The sequence below is a fragment of the Colossoma macropomum genome, unplaced genomic scaffold, assembly GCF_904425465.1.
Source record: "Colossoma macropomum unplaced genomic scaffold, Colossoma_macropomum, whole genome shotgun sequence".
Taxonomy (NCBI): domain Eukaryota; kingdom Metazoa; phylum Chordata; class Actinopteri; order Characiformes; family Serrasalmidae; genus Colossoma; species Colossoma macropomum.
The window spans coordinates 16,249,171-16,271,163 of NW_023494806.1; the positions used below are offsets into that span (position 1 = coordinate 16,249,171).

The 21,993-nt window shown below is 38.7% G+C and overlaps 1 protein-coding gene across 2 annotated transcripts in view; it reads right to left on the reverse strand.

The window, feature by feature from the left end:
- rasa1a (RAS p21 protein activator (GTPase activating protein) 1a) overlaps positions 1–21,993 on the reverse strand; it is a 39,653-nt gene that overhangs the window by 4,387 nt on the left and 13,273 nt on the right. For both annotated transcript variants that reach the window (XM_036597850.1, XM_036597851.1), the window contains 16 exons: positions 13,853–14,005; positions 11,240–11,375; positions 10,829–10,899; positions 10,475–10,592; positions 7,892–7,923; positions 5,796–5,848; positions 5,084–5,234; positions 3,649–3,727; positions 3,441–3,564; positions 2,496–2,652; positions 2,300–2,387; positions 2,141–2,221; positions 1,870–2,027; positions 1,664–1,740; positions 523–695; positions 28–187 (listed from right to left, as the gene is read on the reverse strand). In XM_036597850.1, coding sequence (XP_036453743.1) covers positions 28–187; positions 523–695; positions 1,664–1,740; positions 1,870–2,027; positions 2,141–2,221; positions 2,300–2,387; positions 2,496–2,652; positions 3,441–3,564; positions 3,649–3,727; positions 5,084–5,234; positions 5,796–5,848; positions 7,892–7,923; positions 10,475–10,592; positions 10,829–10,899; positions 11,240–11,375; positions 13,853–14,005 — 1,811 coding nt within the window. The remainder of the gene's footprint in view (positions 1–27; positions 188–522; positions 696–1,663; positions 1,741–1,869; positions 2,028–2,140; positions 2,222–2,299; positions 2,388–2,495; positions 2,653–3,440; positions 3,565–3,648; positions 3,728–5,083; positions 5,235–5,795; positions 5,849–7,891; positions 7,924–10,474; positions 10,593–10,828; positions 10,900–11,239; positions 11,376–13,852; positions 14,006–21,993) is intronic.

Here is a 21,993-nt window from a genome sequence, read left to right on the forward strand (position 1 = left end):
TTTATACTGTTCAGGGCTATCCTATACCTTCCATGTTTATCTCTCGGTCATTGAGAGTCCTCAGCAGGGGAGCCTCTGCTCTTTCGTGCCTGAAGATCCTGAGCAGGATGCTGGCCAGCAGAGTGCGGTCCTGACCACAAACATGGGCCAGCGCATAGATCACGTGAAAGTCTTTTTGAAGGATGAGCTGTAGAGAGTGCAAACAGAAGGGTGTTTATATTAAAAACACAGAAAAAAGATGACTTTAGACAGAAAGATTAAATTTTGTAGAAATCACTATTGAATAATGTTGCTTATAGGCAGAATGAGGCACAAATTTAACGCAGTCTCAAAAAATGTAGTCCAATTTAGTCCTGTTCTAAACTATGGACTAGACTAAGCCAAGTGAGTGAGAGAATGGGCTAATGTATTAAAATATTTACTTGGCCATGAACAGTCTAGTATTTAAAGAAAGGAACATTTACATTTACATGCTAATACTGCGTTTTGCATATTGTGGCACATGAGGTCTGAGGCTCCTACCTCTTTGAATTCATTGTACTCCTCCTCTGGCATGATTTTCTCCATGGAATAGCGTGCTCGCACCCGCAGGGTACCTGGTTCGATTCCCTTCAAAGGCACGTGAGAGCTCAGAGGGAACCACTCGTCAATCATCTGGCCCCTATGCAGCCGGTTCAGCTGGCAGCGCATAAACACTGGATGGACAAACACATGGTACTTTAAGTATAACTGAACTTTTTTTGGACAGCAGAGGGTGCTCTCGTGCAAAGAAAGGGAAGCGTGTCTAAGTCACTATTAATGCAGCAGTGACTGAAACCTACAGAAGTAGTAAAATAAACTGTAAACTAACCAAAGTACAACCAAAAAAATATATTATTGATATGTTGTGATCATTTAAACATAAAGCGCCAGTATTATGCATATAATATATAATGCATAATATTTATTAAGTTATTTATTTAATATTGCTTTAGTATTGCTTCAACTACTCCTAATGTACCATTATCGTAATCTGTGGTGAATATAATTTGAAGTAGTTGCACTTAATTCCAACTAATTAACTACAAAACATGAAACAAACAAGTCTAGTTTCTCTGATTTGGTAGTAAGTAAAATGGATGAGCTTGTCCAGGAGTGTTTTTTTTTTTTATTTGCCAGTGGGCTGATTTTGACGAGAACCACTTTAGGAAAATGAGCTGGATGATCTATGTACTTGCAAACTGGTAGTGTTACCAACCTTGCTAATATCTGCTTTCTGCACAGATGGCATGCAACGCTATTAACATTCAGTGGTTCTCCACATTTGGTTGGAAACCAAAATATTGCCAAATTGACAAATTTTAAATTAAGTAATATTAGAATGGTAATGTTGGTAATTATGTGTTGATGTACTGACATCAGAAAAATCTAAGCTACAAGATAAGGTAATGCTCTAATGCGAACATGTGATACTTCAAAACTAAATTTGGATGATACTGTTTATCACAATAAGTCTGCAAATGGTAATTATCTACATTTACATTATGATCCAAGCTTACTGTGCACTGTTCTTTGCCCACTATTCAGTCTAATGTGTTGCTTACTATGGTTTCAACTGAATCTGTGTGAGATTTGAAGTGGTATCCATGTACAGTTATACAGTTGGTTTCAATTGTACACTTACAAATGTCACTTTCTTTGCTCTTCTTTGTTTTGTTGCTTAGGCTGATTTCAAATCTGTTGATTTCACTGGATAAGTCACTGAAAGAAAGTTAATGAGATGTCATCATTCTCAGCTGAAAGGATTTTTCTTGACACTGAACCATTTCCAAATCAGCTCTCCTGTAGCCATAGACTAAACAAGTCAGAATTAAGTACATTTCTACTCACTCAAAAATGAATTCTTCTGTGAATACAGGGTTCTGGCCCTCTCTAGGGTGAGTCTTGGCTACCTGCACACTGTTCAGGTAGATGTTGCAGTAGGGGTTGGTGAAATGCTTAATGGGAAGTTTGTGGGCCTCTTCCACATAAAGCACTAAGCTGCTCACCTGAGACAAAAGGATGAGGATAGCTGTATATTTTGATACACGATTGATATGAGTAACTAAATCAACCAATGACAAGCACTGAAGTAGTATACAAACAAATCAGTGCCCCTTACTTGACGTAGACGCTTGTTAGAGGGGGCCTGTGCTGGCTTCCTTAGGTTACTGCAGAAGGTTTGCAGACATTTCATCCAATCCTATAAATATTGAACAATATGGTCATACTGAACATCAGTGTCAGTGATAGAATGAACAAGTGAGGCGCTCCTACAAACCTGGGCCTGCTCAGGTATGTCTCCTGCAAAGTAGAAAATGTACTGCTCCTCGCTAAAGTGCTGAACCACGATCTGGAAACAGTTTGGCCTGCACAACAACACATTACACTGTCACACACGAGAAATTACTTTATCAACTCATAATGTCCTCAAGTGCACTGGAAACTGCACTATGAGAACAGAAGGTGTTGGTTACCTGCCAAACAGACTGTCATGCACTCCATACACAGAGCACACACTCAGGTCAATCAGCCCTTTGGGTTTGGTAGCACGCTTCTCGCTCTCAAAATAGATGAGCTGAGCATCGTTGCCCTCCAGGATGAAGTACAGGTTCTTCCAGCGCTTTCCTTTGCCTAGAATGACAAAAACATGCGCTTAGGGTACCGTTCTAGAGTCTCAAATGTAGGCTTTAAAGTACGGTATACTGCAAAATATATTGTTTAAAGACCATTATGTACTGACCACAAGAAAATGACATGCTTTACAAGGCTACCCCTGGACCTTTATTACTGCAGCACAGGATTCATACTTTATGAAACAAAACTTCTTATCTCCAAAATCTTAACTTTAATATACATTAATGCAACAATATTTAAGTCATTTTAGACCATTTCTGTTGTGCAGTTTGTCATGAAATGTTCACACAATGTAAAGAGCAGCTGATGTGCTCAAATGGTGTTTAAAAAAAAATGAAGTTAACAAGGCTTTTTTGACGATATGCTTTACGGTTGGTTTTTGTTCCACAACATATCAATATGTCCCCCAAAAGAGATATTTCCTCAAGTGTCCAAATCACTAAAAGAGAGCCAGATGCTTTGTTATACAAAATTTGCTAAGTTGCGCCTTTGTGACTTTTGCTCTTTTCCCGCTGCACCACTCAGAGCCCTGCTGAGCATCTGTGTGGGATGATCAAAGGGGGCTCCACGAGGCTATGAAGGTTTCCTTAAGTAACATCAGCGCACAGCTTATGTTTGTTACAGAGTGCCTGATCTCCTTTTTCATCAGTTTTGTCCTGCTGAGTGAGAGCAGAAATTGAATACAAATGCATTTCAGTGTTTCGAATCAATTTGATCCATGCAGTAAGTGCTGCTAAAGTGAATAAAAAGACACTGGGCTTGTGCAGTTGGCTGCCATTCAGTACCTTTGTTGAACAGGAGGTATCCTTTCTTGACAATGTTTTTGTAGAAAGCATCTTTCGTTTTTCGCCGGATAGTGTTATAAATTTCTCTTCCGTCGACAGTGTCAGACAGCACTTGTTCTTGTTGCTGAAAACAAACAGGAAGTAAAGTGAGTGTGTTATCGAAAACAATAGTCAGCTACAAGAAAAAAGCAGTTCTGATTTCACTTACCTGGACTGAAACAGGATCTTTCAGGTTATAGCCTTCTACAATCTGCTCTTTTCTGTAATGCTCGATGATATCATCAACACTGCCAAGAAAAGCATTGTGGAAACACTATTAAAGACCACCATGGACTGACTGACTGCACTTTCCATTACTGATTACAAAAAAAATGCCCTTTTCCCAATATGGTCATTCTTCACCTGAACAGATCACAAAATCCTGAAGGTATATTATTTTACTGATGGCTCTAACAGACTTACTTTATGAGCTACCTAAAGGAACACCTCATTGTAAAGTTCTACAATAAGGGAATAAACTTAAGATCAAATTTTAAAGGACAAAGCGGAATGCCTTTTGAAAAAGGACACTCAGATCTTTACTATTCCCATGAACTAGCACTAGCATAGTAAAACGAATCACTTGCGAACCATCATGTAGGGAACAGTCCAAACAGAGGCTTTACTTGGGAAAGTTGTAAGTAGGACTACAAACCAAGGTTCAGTTTATAAACACAAACTACTGCTGTAACGAAATCAATATTTCAATAATATAAAAACATTCTGGTTGAAAAACAATGTGTTCGATAATAAGAGAAAAAATAAGAAATAATAAGAAGAAAAACAAGAAGAGAAGTAAAACACTAGGAAACTGGAAAAAGGAAAGAACTTTTTAAAATGTGTCCAGAATGGAGCTGTAGATGATTGTAAATGACTCAGAAAGCTGCATAGCTTCAAAGATGAACTTTTAACTTTTTCTTAACTTCTTGAGGTTTCCAAAATGTTAATATAAAATACAAAATACATAAACAAATGTAAAATGTGCATAAATATATACAGTACTGAATAAAACATCTAAAATACTTTGGCATCTAATTTTTAATATTTCCAAGAAATTATTATTTATATAAATAGATGAATCAGGGCACGCTGATCCTAAATTAGCACTACAATGATAAGGCGGTTGAAAATAAGCACTAATGAAAAACCGATAGGGGCAGATACACATATCCACTTTTTTTTTTTACATGGCCACATCTGCTGATGCCAGTACAAATGCTGAGAGAAACATTTATAAAATAGAGAAATTGGGACTAGAGCCACTTGGATTAGCAGCACAGAGAAACAATCATTTATTTCTGTAGGGTTACAAAAGCACTTTAATATTGAAAAATCTAAATGTCTGTTTAATGCAGATATTTTGTATATATGATTTGATTCTGAAATCTTTGTGCATCTCTAATAGGTACACTATGTGTCTTTATCCATGCCCTATAGTTCTATGGTGTGAAACCTGTTAAGTGAGACATTAAATGTGAATGAACATGAATTCCCAGTTAAACTCCCTTTAATGGCAGAGCTATGGAGGGGACTGTCTGCCTGTTCCTCAGGGGAAGCCCTCAGGCCTTGCCACTGCACTTCAAAGACATGGCCTTAGGACATACCTGTTGTAGTACCTCCCCCCCATCATGTACTGGTTGTTCGGGGTGGGGCAGATTTTGAACCTTTGGATGCTCTCATTGGTGCGGAAGAAAAGCGAGTAGTCCCCTGGCGTGTTGTCCGATGGCCGCACCAGATAGCTGCACACCTGGCCCACTAGAGGGAGAGAACGAGGGGAATACGCTGTGATTCACATGCTGCCCTCATAATGCTATAAAACAGTTATGAGGCAAAGAATACAGTAATAAAGCAATGATAAATGCTGATGTCATGCTGTAATGTAATGAGGGTATGTGCCAGAGTGAGGTTGACAGACTGAAGTTAGCCAACAAAGGAAGTTCACCATGCTTTTCACAGCAGATAATCTTTTTATGGTTATGATGCAATTTCCGAACCCACACACACACACACACGCACACACACACACACTACACAGCTGTAAATGTCATTCTTTATAGTTTAGGCTTTATTACTCAGTTTCAGTCAGTTTGAGCACTAAGTGTCCTGCACTATGGTTGAAAAAAATGATCAAGATTGCAAAGGAAATTAACTCAGCACTGACTTGGCACTGCTTGTGTGTTCATTTTACATTGAATAATTACTAACTTGATAATAATAACTTGAGTTGAAACATGGAGGTCTTTATGGCATTTTTCTATACAATTAATCTATACAGTTGCATGTGCATATCAGTCACTGCATATTAAATATACACACCTGTCATCAGCAGATTGTATGCCTCTTGCTTGCTGATTTTTCCATGGTACCAGCTACAAAGACAAAGAAAATATTAATATAATAATGTTATAAAATTAGTGCATGTGAGTCAGTTCTGAGTCAAGGTACCTTTACTCAGCTCATGAAACATCAAATCTGAAAGAAGCAATCGCAGGCACCTCTCAACAGTACTAACTTTTCATATTATCTGGTTAGATTTATGGCCTGTAGCTGCTTATCTCAAATATACAGTGCTGTGCAAAAGTCCGAGATCACCCTTTCATTTATTTAATCTCCAGCCAAAACGGCCATTAGGTACAAGTTATTCATCTTTCAGTGTCAGAAAAAAAAGCAGAAAACATATTTTACAGAAAATTACACAAAAGCTTCCAGCACTAAATGCCAATGAGTTACAACTGTATTCTCCCACCAAAAGCTGCTCCCAAGGGAGTCATTGATATGTTCCCCTTCAAAGAGACACGAACATTCACACAAGCAACTACCCAAACACACCTTAACTGCCTTTACATTTCTCTCTCATGTGCACCTAAAATGGCCGAAAGAGATATTCTGAAATTAGATAATCCAATTTTATTGTGAGAAGATAACTCAAGATTACGGGTCTGAAAGGATATGCAACTGTCAAGAAGCCATTAGTGAGAAAAGGAAATTAAAAATATAATAATGATATAGAAAGGTTTAATGGAACGATAAGTCCAAATTTGCAATTGGTATTATTTGGATCATGAGATGCAGAAAATGCAACCAACTTCTGAGAGTGAACTTTGGAGGTGTGGGAAAATATCTCTGCAGATTTAAAAAAAAAAACAAACCAAAAAAAAACCTAAAAGCAAGTCTCCTGAAAAGAATGGGAGCTGTAATAAAGGTAAAGGGTCAACCTATTAAATACTGAAAAATATGATATATTTTAGTTGTTGAGGCTGTTTTTTGACTGACGCTAAAAATTAATAACTTTCACTTGAGTGGTCTCAAACTTCGGCACAGTACTGTAAATGCACACAGGTCAATGTAGTAAATGGCAAATATTTGCGATTTACTGCTTTTGACACCACTACTTTAACCCTCAATAACCCAACCAAAACTATTTAAGGAAACAGCAGCAGCACTGCTAGTGTGATGAACCTAGGGAAGCTTAGTAGGGCAAAAAAAAAACAAAAAAAAAACAAAGGATGTCGGAAGTAATTCTGAACTAATTTAATGTAATTCATAGACCTTGAACAAAACAGCCACTTGATACCAAAACCATAAGTTATGCAATGTGTGATAAAAATACAGTTCCATGCATGCCCCTCTACAAAAGACAACAGGTTCATTCCTGTGCTGCATGCTCTGAAACAAGCTAAGTAGCATCATCATCATGCCAGGTACACACATATAAATCTAAATAAACTATATAATTTATAGGGAAGTCACCTGTGCTATGTTGTAGGTCAGTAAAAATCGATTACTCTTTTTTGCTGTTTCCATTCCCTTAAAAGGCAGTTTGAGCAGCAATGAAAATGGATTTGATCTGTGCATGCCGATTATTATCCAATATATTATTTTTAAGCTAAAATAAGGTTTTGTATTAAAAAGCAGGGAGGGGCAGGGCAATATCTTTTCAGGGGGTTCAGAATTTCAGGCTATGTCTCTGGAGAGCACAGAAGCAGACAAAAGAAAATCAGAGACATGTCTGCATAATTTTACAACATACAAATGAACAGTAATTACTGCTGCTTTCATCAGAGTGGAAACCCTGATGCTGTTTGAAGGTCGAGCATTAAAACGTTCTTCCTCTGTGAATGTAATGCAACCTTCCAGTAAAAGGCTGAGCTAAGAGTGGAGTCATTGGCCTTGAGAGAGCAGTAATACCTCTCAATTAAAACAAAGTGGGCTCTTCATGAGTGCTAGATTGCACATCGCTTTAAGTAGGGCAGGGGTGTTAATCATTTTCCCTTAAATAAACTGTTAGACTGCGGTTCTATAAAATGACACCATCACTGGATGAAGAATTTCAATAAACATGAAACATTGATCACATTAATTCGGCAGCCTCCCCACAATACGAGACAATATAAAACATTGTGGCGGCTTACATTTTGCCCTCGTGGGGATCCTCCTCTCGTCCCTGCAAACAAAGTCAGTCATTAATCACAGTGAGCACCACTTCATGAGAAAACAGCACTGCAGCCTATGACCTAGACTTTGTAAGAGCTCTCACAGTCAATAGAGGACAATACAGAAACACTCTTCAGATGGTACTAGAAATGGCACAATACTACTTGTGCCATTTTCTTTTCCAATACAGATAATAAAACTACAACCTTGTCTACTGGCTGATACTGATACCCCTTTGATTTTTTTTTTTCTTGAAAAAGATACATTTTTAATTAAAGCTCTTCACTTTAGATAACACTCAACAACCCAATACACAGCCAACAACATGACAAAAACCAACTTTTATCACTTACAGTGTAGGCAAAACTAGAATTGTCATTCTAGTAAATTATCATCTGTAAAATCTAGTAAAATAGCTGTTATGTTAACGTTAAGCTACTGTTATCCTGAGACCTACTTCGCTTAACATTATGGAGAAGTCTGAATTGATTTATTTTTTTGAGAATTTGAACAGTCATTAAAAAAGTCACAAAAGTATTAGGATCTTTGACATGCAAATTAGTTTCTGTTTAGTCCAAAGACACAAACAAACAGAAAGACTACTGCAGCCATCTAAAGGCTACCACAGCTGTAGCTAATAGCAACTGGGAATGGACATCATGTTGTGCTGCATTATGGGATCGTTACGCCATATTGGCAGGGTTGATTCTTTGTTTATATGCTGCAAATACTCACACCACAAGACCTTAAAGTGCTTCTTCATTGTTTTTTTTTCCAGGAATGTCATGCTTCATACTGAATCAAATGAAATGGCAGAGTATCCTAATAAACTCTAGAGGCATATCAAACAATTTTTTAATGATAAAATTAGCCTCACTGAAGGTCTGGATCCATACAAACTCCCAAACAACGAGTGGAGTAATGATCTGGACATGCTAACATCACCTTCTCTTCCATTCATACACTTTTTTCTTAGCTGGTATGTGGCTTAAGTGCCTGTTCCTTTAAGTAGGTCACTTGTGTGTACAGTTTGTAAATGTACAGTTTGCAAACAGGTGCAGTTTACAAACAGTTTCCCCAGAGCCACCTTCAGATTTAACTCAGTTAATTTGCTGACATCTCAGCTACTAGCTTATTTAATGTTACTCAGTCCTCCACCGACATATTTAGACAGAGAGGATTCATACAATCTTTGACTTAACTCAGTTACTCAGGGTGTGTCTCAAAACCTAGTGAGCTCTCTACATAGACAGCATTTTACGTCACAGTATGCACGCTCCCGACAAGAAGGCTGTCCCAATTCTTAGATATCTCAAATACGCTGCCCACTGAGGTCTCTCATTTTGGCCGAATATCAAGAGAGCATCGGATGTTTCCTCAGCCGCTGAGGCAATCCCGCGATGCAGCGCAGCGCAACTTTCGTTTGAAGATGGCAGGCAGAAGCGCTTCACCAAGCAGCGACGTCATCTTCAAATGTGAGTTATTCTGATTTTCTGGGGTATTTATCTGTTTTCTAGTCATAAAGGTGCACAAATAGCCTATAGTTTCCGCGTTTGACCACAACTATTGTCTACTTTGCTGTTTCATTCAGAGCAAATACAATTAAAATCGCTATATAAACTGCCAGAGCAGATCCATGTTGGCTAAATAAATTCTCACGGCTGAGGTAAGTAAACGCCGGTCTGTGGGCGGGAACAAGCGGCGACGTCACTGCTGTCTAACTACAGCGTCTCATTTGTATGTCTTATAAGGATAGATGACGGTTGGACCGCTGCCTACTTAGACAGCTGCCTATGTAGACAGAGGCTACTCTCACTAGGTTTTGAGACACACCCTCAGTTTTGGCATACTCCACTGTAGGTAGCTTGTTAGCATACAATGCTTGCCTGGCTAGTTAGCAAACTAATGGCCCAATTACTGTACTGTACAATATTAACCCCCACAAAAATCCACATCAGATTACACAAATCTTACACTTACACTAAAGAGGGTGCCAATCTAAGGTCTTTAAGAGAAACAGACAAGTAACGCTAATCGTCTCGTACCTTGTACATTTTAACTGAAAACATTTTAAGAGGCAAAACTTTAGGTTTGTTTATCAGTAGTGGTAGTGTCACTGCACACCTTACCACAATGCTGAGATTTGCTCCCTACTCACCAGCTTCTTATTCCAATTTTTCTTTCCAACATGTTTAAGTGCCAAAATACAGTATCGCTACAACCCTTGTTACGGCATCATAGTCTCAAGCCCTCTATGAAGCATTGCAGAAAAGCATTGAAATACAAGAAACTCCAGTTCATTTTACACTCTACTTGTATCAATTTAATGGAATAAAACTTTCATCTAATTTAGTGAATTTATCAGATTTGGTATCAGCTACTTAACTCTTTACAAACTTTTGCAATTTTTGTGCTAACAGGTATGAGGTGTACGCTAAAACTAGGCTAGTATCACTAGCTGAGGTGAAAGTAAATGATTAGCATTTGTCTGTCTATCGTAAAAACCTTAGGGTGACACCTTTCTGGGCGTATATTTCACATCACGTGATCCAGCCACTCACCACCTCCTCCACCAGATCGTCCACTATGAGGCCCTGCTCCTCCGTCCTCACGTTGGTCACCCACATCCAGCCGTCTTCAAGTTCATTGTGAACGATAAACATGTCTCCTTTGAGGAAACTGGCACACAGAAGCAGGTGTAATATGAGTAAATGTAACAGTTCACAAATGACACCGAAGAGACAGTTTGGACAAAGCTAAATATGAATGTATTGCGTATTATTTGGAAACATGAGAGATAAAGATGTTTTGCTATGATAAATAACAGTGCAAGGCTACTCTAAGTAGCTGTCTCAGGAAATATATTATAAAGCAATACAATTACATGTGAACTTTAAGCTACTTTGTGTTCAAACCTGATTTCATCTGTCTCTGGCACTTTGGTGTATGGAAGGATGGCTCTCACTCTTCTCCTGTCTTCCACAGGCTAAATGAAACAGACCCACACACCTCAGGTCAGCATGAGTCTATTGAAACACTTCACGCATCACTGCCATCTCAAATCTTGAGATTTTGACAAGGTGATGAGTAAGGAGAAAAAAAGACTACAACATTCATTTTTTCAAAGTTCTAGAGGAGTCCGTCACTTCTTCATACATTATTTGACACTGATGCAGTTGATTAAAAATAAATGAGGTCCTCAGATAGCAAACATGATTATTTTTGCTTTTATGTGGGTCCCTGAACATCTGGGCTTATCAGAGAGTTTTTTGAACACAAACATTTCTGGCTGCACAGTAACTGGAAGCTGATTTCAGCCATATTACCTCTGGAGGAGCCACTGGTGATAGCAGCTTTTCACCTTTCAGTAGGCAAGACACATAGCTGTAATAACCAATGAGGTCTGACAAAGAAGAGAAACGCCTCCCACCAATGTAGTAATCCCCACACATGGCAATGATCCTGCAACAAAAACATGCATGAAGCTTAGTGTGTAGCTGTGTGTCTTTAAACTTCAAACGTCTGCATACATGAGTATTAAAATGAAACATTCAAGTAACACTGAAAGTGAATGTTTCAGGTTGATGCTGGTCTCCTAAACTGTCATGTTTTTTTCCAGAGTATGCGTAAATATGTGTAATTATGACTGACATACATACATACATACATACATACATACACACACATACATACATACACACACACACACACATACATACACACACACATACATACACACACACACATACATACACACACATACACACACATACACACACACACACACACATACATACACACCAATGTACTTATCCATTTTTATCCATTTAAACAGATGTCTAAGCATAACCCATTAGCTAGAGGTCATACAAGGTAACTTGCTTTGACATAACTTACTAGGGTAGCCTAGCTGTTGGCTACATTTAAGCACTTACATTTAAAATACGACATTGATGCTTTTCTTTCACTATATTCTTACACTCATGACAAAAGATATGCATTTTTGATAGGAGTTGTGGAAAAGCTGCGCTGGCGATAAATGGTGGAGTCTAAAGCCCAATTCGAGCTGGATTAGTTTTACCTTAAGAGGTGCTGTAATTTGAGTGATTACTGAATAGATCTGTGATTTTATTCCCGTACAAATCTTTCATGTCCATAGCTTTTACAAGTCTGCTATGTAGTAATTCCAGAATAAATCACCTTCTACAATTTGCCAAACTCTGAGCCCCCTCAGTAATAGCTGTCCTGTTGGAATCAACATCATAATGTAATAACAAAACCAAGTAACAGAAAACTGCCTCCATTTTTTCACTTTTTGCGACCTGAAGACAAGACTAACAGCTATATGGAGCTTGATTTGACCCGAATTCTTAATATTCAAATGCATGACAACACTACTGAAATCAACAACAATTTGGTGTACATTCCCTCCCATACACTATGATTATGCACCCTCATTTGGAATTGCCACTGATAATGGCCGGCACCCCACACTAAAATGACAAGTTAAGCCTTCTCCCATGTCCGCGCGATGACTATTACAGGTAATTTGGGGACATTTCACAGGTCCTTTATCCCATAATTACATGCACAATGCACAAATTACATTACCGGACCTCCTCTGGTAAAAGTAATCAAGCTCAAACAGGGCTTAAGATAAAAAAATAGGAGCCAAACAGAACCAAATATCTGCGTGCAAGGCAACAGATTAGGGTCCTTAACTTAAGCAAAGCTCAGTTATCTGTCAATCGGCAGTCTCTTCCCCACACGCAGGACAGCAGGAAGAAGTGTCAAAACAGCATTTTATTTGCGTAAAAGTTTATATGTAATCAGGGTGAAATTTTTTACCAGACATTGTGTTCAGCAGGTTTTTTAGTTTTCTGGTACTGCAGAGCTTTCACCAATCAAATACTAGTGTTTACCCACTAACAAAAACCCTACTGTCTACCTATCTATCTGTCTGTCTGTCTATCTCCATCCATCTATCTACGTTGGTATGTAAATGTTTGAACATCCCTGGGCAAATTACGTTTTGTTGATTTTCTAAGTGAAAATAAGTTAAGCCCTCTACAAGGAAAAACTTAAATACAGCATTTTCTATACAGTTTGGTGCATTTATTTGCTGAATTTAATATATTGGAAAAAAATACTTCTGCTCAATCCACATTTTATGTTTTATATTCATTCAGTACTGAGGTTTTTAGAGATACTGGATATTTTTGCTTCAGAGAGAATTATTGTATTAGATATTACTCTCAATTTCTATTCTTGTCCAGGTAAGACATAACAATTCAACATTTTATTGAAGTCTTGGAAGCGGCAGTGTTTATTGTGGCCTTTCACACCTTTACTTAGCTGATAAATCAAAGTTTTCATGAAGTTACCTTTTATCTTGAAACAACAGAAACCTAGCAAATGTTATTTACCACTTTAAAATGTCATCATGTGTGAGAACGGAATTTAACATTCAGACTGTGGAGGTGTGTTCATGCTGAGACCCGATGAGTTCTGTTTTTCAGGTCCACCCACGCTGTCTGTCCTCAGCCACCTCACAAACAAAAATATCTTCCCTAGTGTCTCTAAAATACAACTTTAATGAGCTCTGACTTGCCAAATTAAAGCAGCAGCTTGTATTCGACCTCAATTTTCAGAGACGCCTGTTTTAGTTGTAGCAGTTCTTTTTATCTTGGCAGGAATGCTGGGGTAATTCAGCTGTAGTTACAAAGGCTGTAAAAAGCCATTGATGAATTATAATGCATCGAGCTGAAAGTGATGATTCACCATGATTGACTTGGAATGTAAATTATAACTGATTATAAAAATGCTCAATAAACTATGATCAGATTTAGTTCATTTTTATTCTCCATACACGCTGCTCTGTAGTGTTGAGATTCTGTTAAGGATCTTTAGGGGCTGAAATTTGACAGCCTGGTGCTTACCTGAAGTGGTTGACCACGTTTGTCATGCTGAGGAAGGACAGCACAAAGGACCCAGGCCGCCGGTCACTCTCCCTGATCAGGTAGCTGCCCGGGGTCCTGGCCTGACGCAGCCGCTCCTCGGCAATGGTCCTGTCTAGCTTCCCATGGTACCATCTGTGGGAAAATAATACAAGCTAGTATCAAGGGTTTGTTTATTTGTCATGAATATTCTCAGTTTGATTCCTTAATGTCTTGGTTTATTCTGATAACATAATTAGGCCCATGTTTTTGCATCTCAGGCTAAATTAACCTTAGGCATTTGCACCAGCTGGCCCATGGGGAGTGGAATAATGAACTTATTGTGGAGCGTCCAAGTTTGACAAATTCTCCAACAGGCAAGGCGACATGAAAGTGCAATTCTGAAGCACATTTAGAAACTTCTACACAATTTCAGGCTACATGGCCCACATGGCTCTATGTCAGGAACAATATTTTGGAATGGAACTGTCCAAATACATCGGAAGTGAAATTTCCCTCTATGAAAGCGGTTCAGCTCAGCATGAAGGCTAAAAAGCTTTTAAGCCAGAGCGTGGGCCATTAACAACTTGCTACTCTATAAATTAAACAGTAGCTTTTCAAACAACACCGGTTAAAATTTTAGGTCACTGCAGACGCAGAAAAAAATTAACACTCTTGCTTGGTTTCGCACCCTGCAACACAGGACCCAGAGGGGGGATGCCAGGATGAGGAAGAGTGAGAAAGAGAGCAAGTGAGAAAGCCTGAAGACAGACAGAAAGAGTGAAAGCAAGACTGAGAAACTGAGAAAGTAACAGATGAACAAATGCTGTGCAAGCAGTTTTCAGTCAGGATTTAAAGAGCCATGTCCAGTACATAAAAGCAAGAGGTTTCAGTTGTAAAGATTCAAGACAAGACTGATGAAATGTCCTGAATGCTGCTGACCACGTCTGGTGAAGAAAAGACAGCTGAAGCGGTGGACTCACAAAGCTGCTGTGTAGAAACTGAATAATATGGCTATTTTTCAGGCTTGTGAGCTACATTTAAATATGGCAGCACAAAAACATGCTGAGTAAATAGCTACAGTATGCTGTAGGGAAAGATGCTTAATATTAGGAAAGTGCATGTGCTTATTTTTATAATTGCATATCCACAAGAGTTCATGAATGGTTATCAGGTTAAAGGACAAACACCAGCAATAAACAAAAACCTAACAAAAAAAACAGGCAGTTCAAAACCTGCCAAAGGAAATCGGTTAGTTTTTGTGTTGGAGGAGTAACAGAGGCTGCCTCTTCATATAAGCTTATGAGCTAACAAAGCTAACAAGTGTCACAATGAGGTCAAGATGCTGATGAGGACTTGTCTTCTATGCAAGGTATTTTCTTCTCAGTGGGCAATGTGCCAACATGTTATTGTATATGTCTAAGAAATCTATTTTCACTGTTTCTGAACCAAGCTAACATCAGCTAGAGTGGCTAGCCTAGTTAATGACCCAGCTTCACTACCTTCTTAGCCACATCCTCAGTAATTTGTTCAGGTTCAAGCACTCGTGTGTCAGAGTAGCAAAGTATAACATATTTACTTGCAAATATGAGCAAAGCAGTTGAGTTTAATTAAACTGTTAGCCTGTATATTTTCTCTGTCTTCTTATGATGGAATGTAACTAGTACCCATATAATGATTTTAGTACATATACTGGCACCTTGAATGGAAACAGTATCTGTGCACATCCCTAGTTAATATACTTTATGACCAAAAATATCCAGACAAGTAAAAGTATCCACACAACTCTAGTCAGCAAATTCAGCGTCTTTAAGGCGCACCCATTACTGACATAGGAGCTCAAATGCGCAAACAATGCTTGTAAAAAAACAAAAAAACAAAACAATAATAATTGTCAATTCTTTTCCACAGAAAATCACTGACAATACAATGGAACGCTCTGGAGCAGCTGCACAAGTTCACCATGCCTAATGCCAGCTAGAGGGGTATGGAGCACTGAGCTGTGGAGCAGTGGAACTGAGCTCTCTGGAGTGATAGAGCTCCATACATTACCTTTAGGATGAGTTGGAGTGCAGAACTAATCATCTTACATCAGTACCTGACCTCACTAATGCTTGTGTGGCTGAATGCCATTGAATCGTTACAGTAATGTTCCAACATCTAGTATAAAACTCTCCAGAAGAACAGAGGCTGTTACTGCAGCAAAAAGAGGAAAACATTTCTATTAATGCCTTTAATTTCAGAACAAAACTTTGGACAAAAAAACCTACAAAAAGTTTGGTCTACAAACTTTAGCATATATATTTTACATGAACCCAGCAGGAAATTTGCATGAAGATGCATGACAACATTTGTATTTGGTGTCCAATCTATTCCGATCTATTATCCACGCGCAACTATTTACACTTAAATATCAAAAGATAACAACATCAAAACAGCAAATATTGGAACCTGTCCAGAACGTTCGGAGCAAAAAAGATATGGCCTTCGTCTACTCAAGTACTGTATCAAAATTTGTGGGAGGAGTTTTGAAAGCATGTGTGTGTGGTGTGTGAGGAGGAAGTGGAGAGCATGTGGTGATGGTGGGTGAATAAATGACACAGACGTGCACTGAGAAAGGAAGGCCATATGTTATTTTCAGTATCTGCTCTCCACCAAGATAACACATCACACAGCCTGCCAACACATGGCTCTACAGGTCTCTTGCACTGCAGCGTCTTTTGCAACGTGAGAATCAAGTTCAGCGCTTTTGAAAAACTTTCAAACCTCATCATGCACAGAATATAAATGATATACAGTATAAACGTTTTGTTCTTTGCCACATTTTCAAATAGGCCAGTAGGCCTACGCTGAGATGATTCTGATTACGCAAATGTGCTAAAGATGAGCTATGGACAGAACATTCTGCTTTACATTCTGACTTCACACTAATTTTCTACAAAATTGCAACTGTGGAACCTCCATTTGACCATCCAGGTATCTCACTAGCCAACTGATATGCCTGCTTTTGAAAGGATCCACTGAAATGTGGATGCTGTAGCTTTAACAGCTTTAAGAGACCAGGCGGCATGAAGGTTTTTATAGAGTAAAACTGCATAGCCAGCAGAAGAAGGGTCCCTAAGAATTCAGTCAGGGTCTGCTGCCTTGCAGTACTTTACATAATAAAAATGACATCAGCCAGAGAGAGTTATTAGCAGATCAGCTAATGTGCTCTAGGAAAACTCTGGTCGCAAACGTGTGCTAAGAAAAAGAATGCAGGCATATTAGGTCTACTGGATCAAAAAACACACACACTTTACTACCTGATGGGTTTTGAGAAGCACCTCCCTGAGTGACGCAAGCAGATGGTGTGAGATTAAGTATTCTTTAAACTATAGGCTTATTTACAGTTGCGGTTTTGGGGCCATAAAACTAATATGGTGATGATATTCCTGGACATTCCACTGCAGTACGCATTTTAATATCGGAAAGCAATAATAAATCAACAATGTGACATGGATAAAGACTGGCCTGCCTCTTTTTGACTAGGGATGCATCAATACCGATACTGGTACCGGGCCAATACCGCTCTCATTTACTCATACTTACAAAAATGCACCAATATTAACTTCCGATACCACCTGTGACGTAAGCCAAGCGCACAGTGCCACGCTATTGAATCTGCTCACACAGAGAAGTGTTACTTACTCCGTCACAGTCAGACACAAAGCAGTTGGTCATTTTAAACATTCTGCTTTGGCAGAGTCACACCAGGAATACACTCTGTGATTTTGGCTTGTTTTTAAACACACACACAAAAACAAATCACAACCGCTTCCCTAATACAGGTGGGGACACACGGGTCAACTAAACAGAGGAGAAAAAAAAGTCAACATTTGAATACAATAGCAAGGTTTAAACGTTGATATGGTGATGTTTTGTAAAACAGGCTGTAGAGAGACCGTCTTGTCCTACCGTGTACATCACCTGGCTTTCAGCTTCAGTGCACAGTGTCAGCAGCGCTGCTCAGTTTCTCAGCCAGTTTGCTCAGTACTCGGTACACAGCATGTTATTTTTGAATAAAAGAGCTGTCCGTAGACAGAACTATCTGTAGGGACTGTGTTTCACATATAAATCTTAGGCTTTGTCTGCACACGATGGTCTATTCAAACGTACAATGTGAGTCGCACAGTGTCTGGCTTCAGAGGAAATTCAACTACAGCTTAACCAGCCAAACAAAATACTAACAAATAGACATAAAACTCAAAACTTAAGCTCATCGAATGCCTCAGATGTGATTCCTGCTGTTGATGTATTACAGAGACTGTTGTTGAGAGAGGCAAGGAGCAAAACTATGAATTGTACTTACAGCTGTTCAGAAGCGCTTTTCTGCTCACCCCTCACCACTGCAGCACTACTCGATCCAAGGCAACTAATGTAACATAGCTAGCTAATGCATGTCATTTAAAATCAGCTAGATTGTAATGATTTACTTTTTAAGTTACACTGCACTCATGTACACCAACTACTTAAAAGGTTACTCAGTAGGATATCAGACTTGGTTTTGGCAAGTACTAAACAAATTATGTACTCGTACTCATACTCGGTCTGAAAAAACTGGCATCGATACATCCCTAGTTTTGACCAAAATAATTTATTTTTGTTGGATTCCATGAATAGCTTAATTCATCAGAACATTCACAGAAACATTGATCTGGGACTATGATTGGCAAGGATTCTAGTAGTATACATCAAAAAACAGTGAGATCAGTTGAGGGCTCATTTGCATATTGCAATATGCTATTAGCATTGAAAAAGTCAAGGGCAACTAACAACATCTTGCACAGCCCTGTCGGCAATACACAGCTCTTCAATAAAACAAGCCAGGCTCAAACGTTCATAACTTCCTCAATTCCGGAGCTAACTTTCTGCTCTTACTACCGAGATGAGCAGTAAAATATAAGGGGCAAACAGACCCTTCTCCAGCTTAGGAGAGCGTACACAAATACAGTTTACATCACACTGAGGAATGCCTGATCATGTCAGAGCATGAAATGTAGCAATGTGTAGCGACCATGAAGGCAAAGCAGCAAATGTAAATCTTCCAAAGAACTAGGTAACAACATCAAAATGATGGATTTATTTATCATTTAACTTATATGCTATATTTTTCCAATAAACTACAAGTGAAAAACATGTAATCTGCTGTGCAAGTCTTAAGATTTGACCTACATTACTGACGAAGCTCAATACTGTATCTGGGATGGCTGCGCTTCGGAGCATTATGTGCAGCTGTTGCATTACTCCAAGTGTGTCCAAGGAATGCCAAAGGAACCAAATGGATACTAAATATTTCCTGTTGAGAGTGGGTGTTTGAGCTGTGAGACCATGCTAGGCCTTTATAATACATTTTTCTTGAATTGTGATTTTTTCCCCCCCAGAGTTCCACTTATGTGTGTGAGTTTATATTAGGGATGTGCACAGATACTCGAGTAACCATTCAAGATGCCAGTATTTGAACACTGAAATTACTATTAAGGTATTTGCTACACTTCATCAATGGAAAATACAGAAAATATACAAAGCATTAATTCAGTGAAACTTCAGTTAATCTTTTAACAGAACTGTAAAATGTGCAAGTTTTACTCATATTTGCGAGTAAGTCAGTTATGTTATATTTTGCTACCCCAAAACATGACGGCCTTAATGTAGATCCTCTGTGAAGAACCTGATTGTGAAAGCTGAGACTTTTAAGAATACATAGGGGTTTTGGTTAAATCTGTTTTGCCTTCGCCTTTTTTCCTTCTCCGTGGTTAACCGGACGCCTATTTGTGAACTCTTATGGATACTCAAATATAAAATTAGACAGAATGCACATTCCTAGTTTACGTTACATTTGCTTTTACATGACCATTTTCCCACCTTTCATTATCCTTCAGAATTAAACAGACTGTGTTTGTTACTGATTTATTCTGATTGTGATTTATTCTTTATCCTGATTACTCATTCTGTCTGGCTGTGCTGTATGTTGCCTCATTCACAAAGCAGCTCAAGCTGAAACAATCTTCATAACTTCAACATGAATGATTCTGTTTTAGGCTAATAAATAGATGGACATACATAAGTGAGCTGAATGGATTCCAAACTGTTTTTGTAGCTTCTTTTCTATATGTTGACGGTATGGATTGGGAAGTGAATGGTCATTCTGAAATTAACAATATTCATATACTACTTTTTAAATTCTTAAAAAAAAGAAAGAAAGAAAAGTGTGGTTTTCCATAACATGGGCTCCTTAACCCTTGTCCCTTTTAACAGTTGTCAAGTCTGTACCAGACACCATCATCACGGCATTTAAACCAGTTTACAAGTGTCTTAACAAGTCATGCATTTTCAGAAGCAGTCAGTCATCAAAGATTAGCATTTGAAATTGTAACACTGGCAGTATTAAAGCACAGAGCAGGTGATATAAATATAAGAAAACAAACAAAAAAACTATAATTTCAAGCACAATGTGACTACACGTTACATATCTTTTGACTAGATTAACTCCTACAGGAAGCTTTGGTAGCCAATACCGTGAGAAAGGCTGAGGCTTTGGGCGAGATTAGCCACTGTTGTCATACATGCCAAACTGAGCCTACATCTGACAGCAACACTGCAAGAGCTTGCCTTCTGCATTAAAGTGACTCACACTCGAACAGAGGAACAGGAAACATGTTGGGTTGGACAGGCTGTGCTCTTGCAGAGGGTGTATATGTGTATATGTGTGTTTGAGACAAAACTCAACTGTCACCTCCTTTAGATGCACACACTTTTTTACGCCTGAGACCATTTTCAATCCCCGCTGTAGCAAAGCTGACTGTTGCGCACTGCATGCTGGACAAAAACAAGTAATGAACTTGCAGAACAGTGAGTCTCTAAAAGAACTGGGTTATCTTAGCCTTTGGCTGCCTACAATTTTAAGGACGAACGTAGGACTGCCTGGAGGCAATAGAGGGAAAACAATTTAAATTTAGGCTGTACGGATCTCTGAGTGATTAATATGCATGAGAAATATTGAATGTGTTATCTACCTTGCCGACAGTTCTTAACAGGCCCAACACTGCATTCTATAACCAAGTTTATCTTGTACTCTCAGTTTGAGCCTGTCAACTACAGGTCAATTCTGAAAGGTCTTGTATTTACTTATTTATGTATTTGTTATTGTTTCAACATTAGTCTTATGGGAAAGTCCAATGTACTGAACACACTCCCAAAAATAAAAGCTTATAAAATCATTCGGACGTATGGTTCTTTAATTAATAGATCAGAGCTGCCCAATGCATTGCCCACAGGCCATTGATTGGCCTTTGAGAATGATTGATTTCAGAAAGGTACTCTAACCCCACCCTCTCATCCAATAAGAAAACTAATTTTTATAATTATATGTAACTTAAATTCTTATTTTCCTTTTAAATTTGTACAAAAAAACAAAACATAAGCTAAATGTTATAAAATACATATTTAAAAATTCCACTTGAAACATACCACCTTCTTTAATTGCATTGTTTTGTCTTTCTGACCCTTGACCCACCACAACCACTGCACATTGGTCCTTGAAGACAAAAGGTTTGGGCACTCATGGTATGGAGGCTCATCACACTCACATCTCATTTACAAAAATGGCACTTTAAAGAACCAACTACTGAAAGGTTCTTTACGGAACCGAACACAGCTATTCTACGGCATCACCCCAAAAAACCCTCCATTTATACCTATTATATGCATCACAAGAGTGTAGTGCATATAATAGGTAAGCAATAGCTATATTTTTAGATGCAAACAGCCTTGAGGAGAAGCATATTAATTATTCACAAAAGCTTTCCACAGCTTGCGTGCCCAAGTGGACCAGTACTGACAAGATACCAGTAAATCAGTACAATGTTCTCCTCTCTTTCTCTCTCTCTCTGAGCTTCAGGCTTGGCTTATTGAAAACAGGACATGACCTTTTTGCGGTTAGTCCACGGCAGCCATCCTGGGGAAAAAAAGAGAGGAGACCTCTCAATTTACAAGGCTTCATCTCAGAGGAAGCAAGGGCAGCCTGGGCTTGTTGAAACTTGATTGAGGGGTCGCTCTCTCACTCTTCCTCCCTCTTTTCCATCCTCGATCAAGGCACTTTTAGTCAT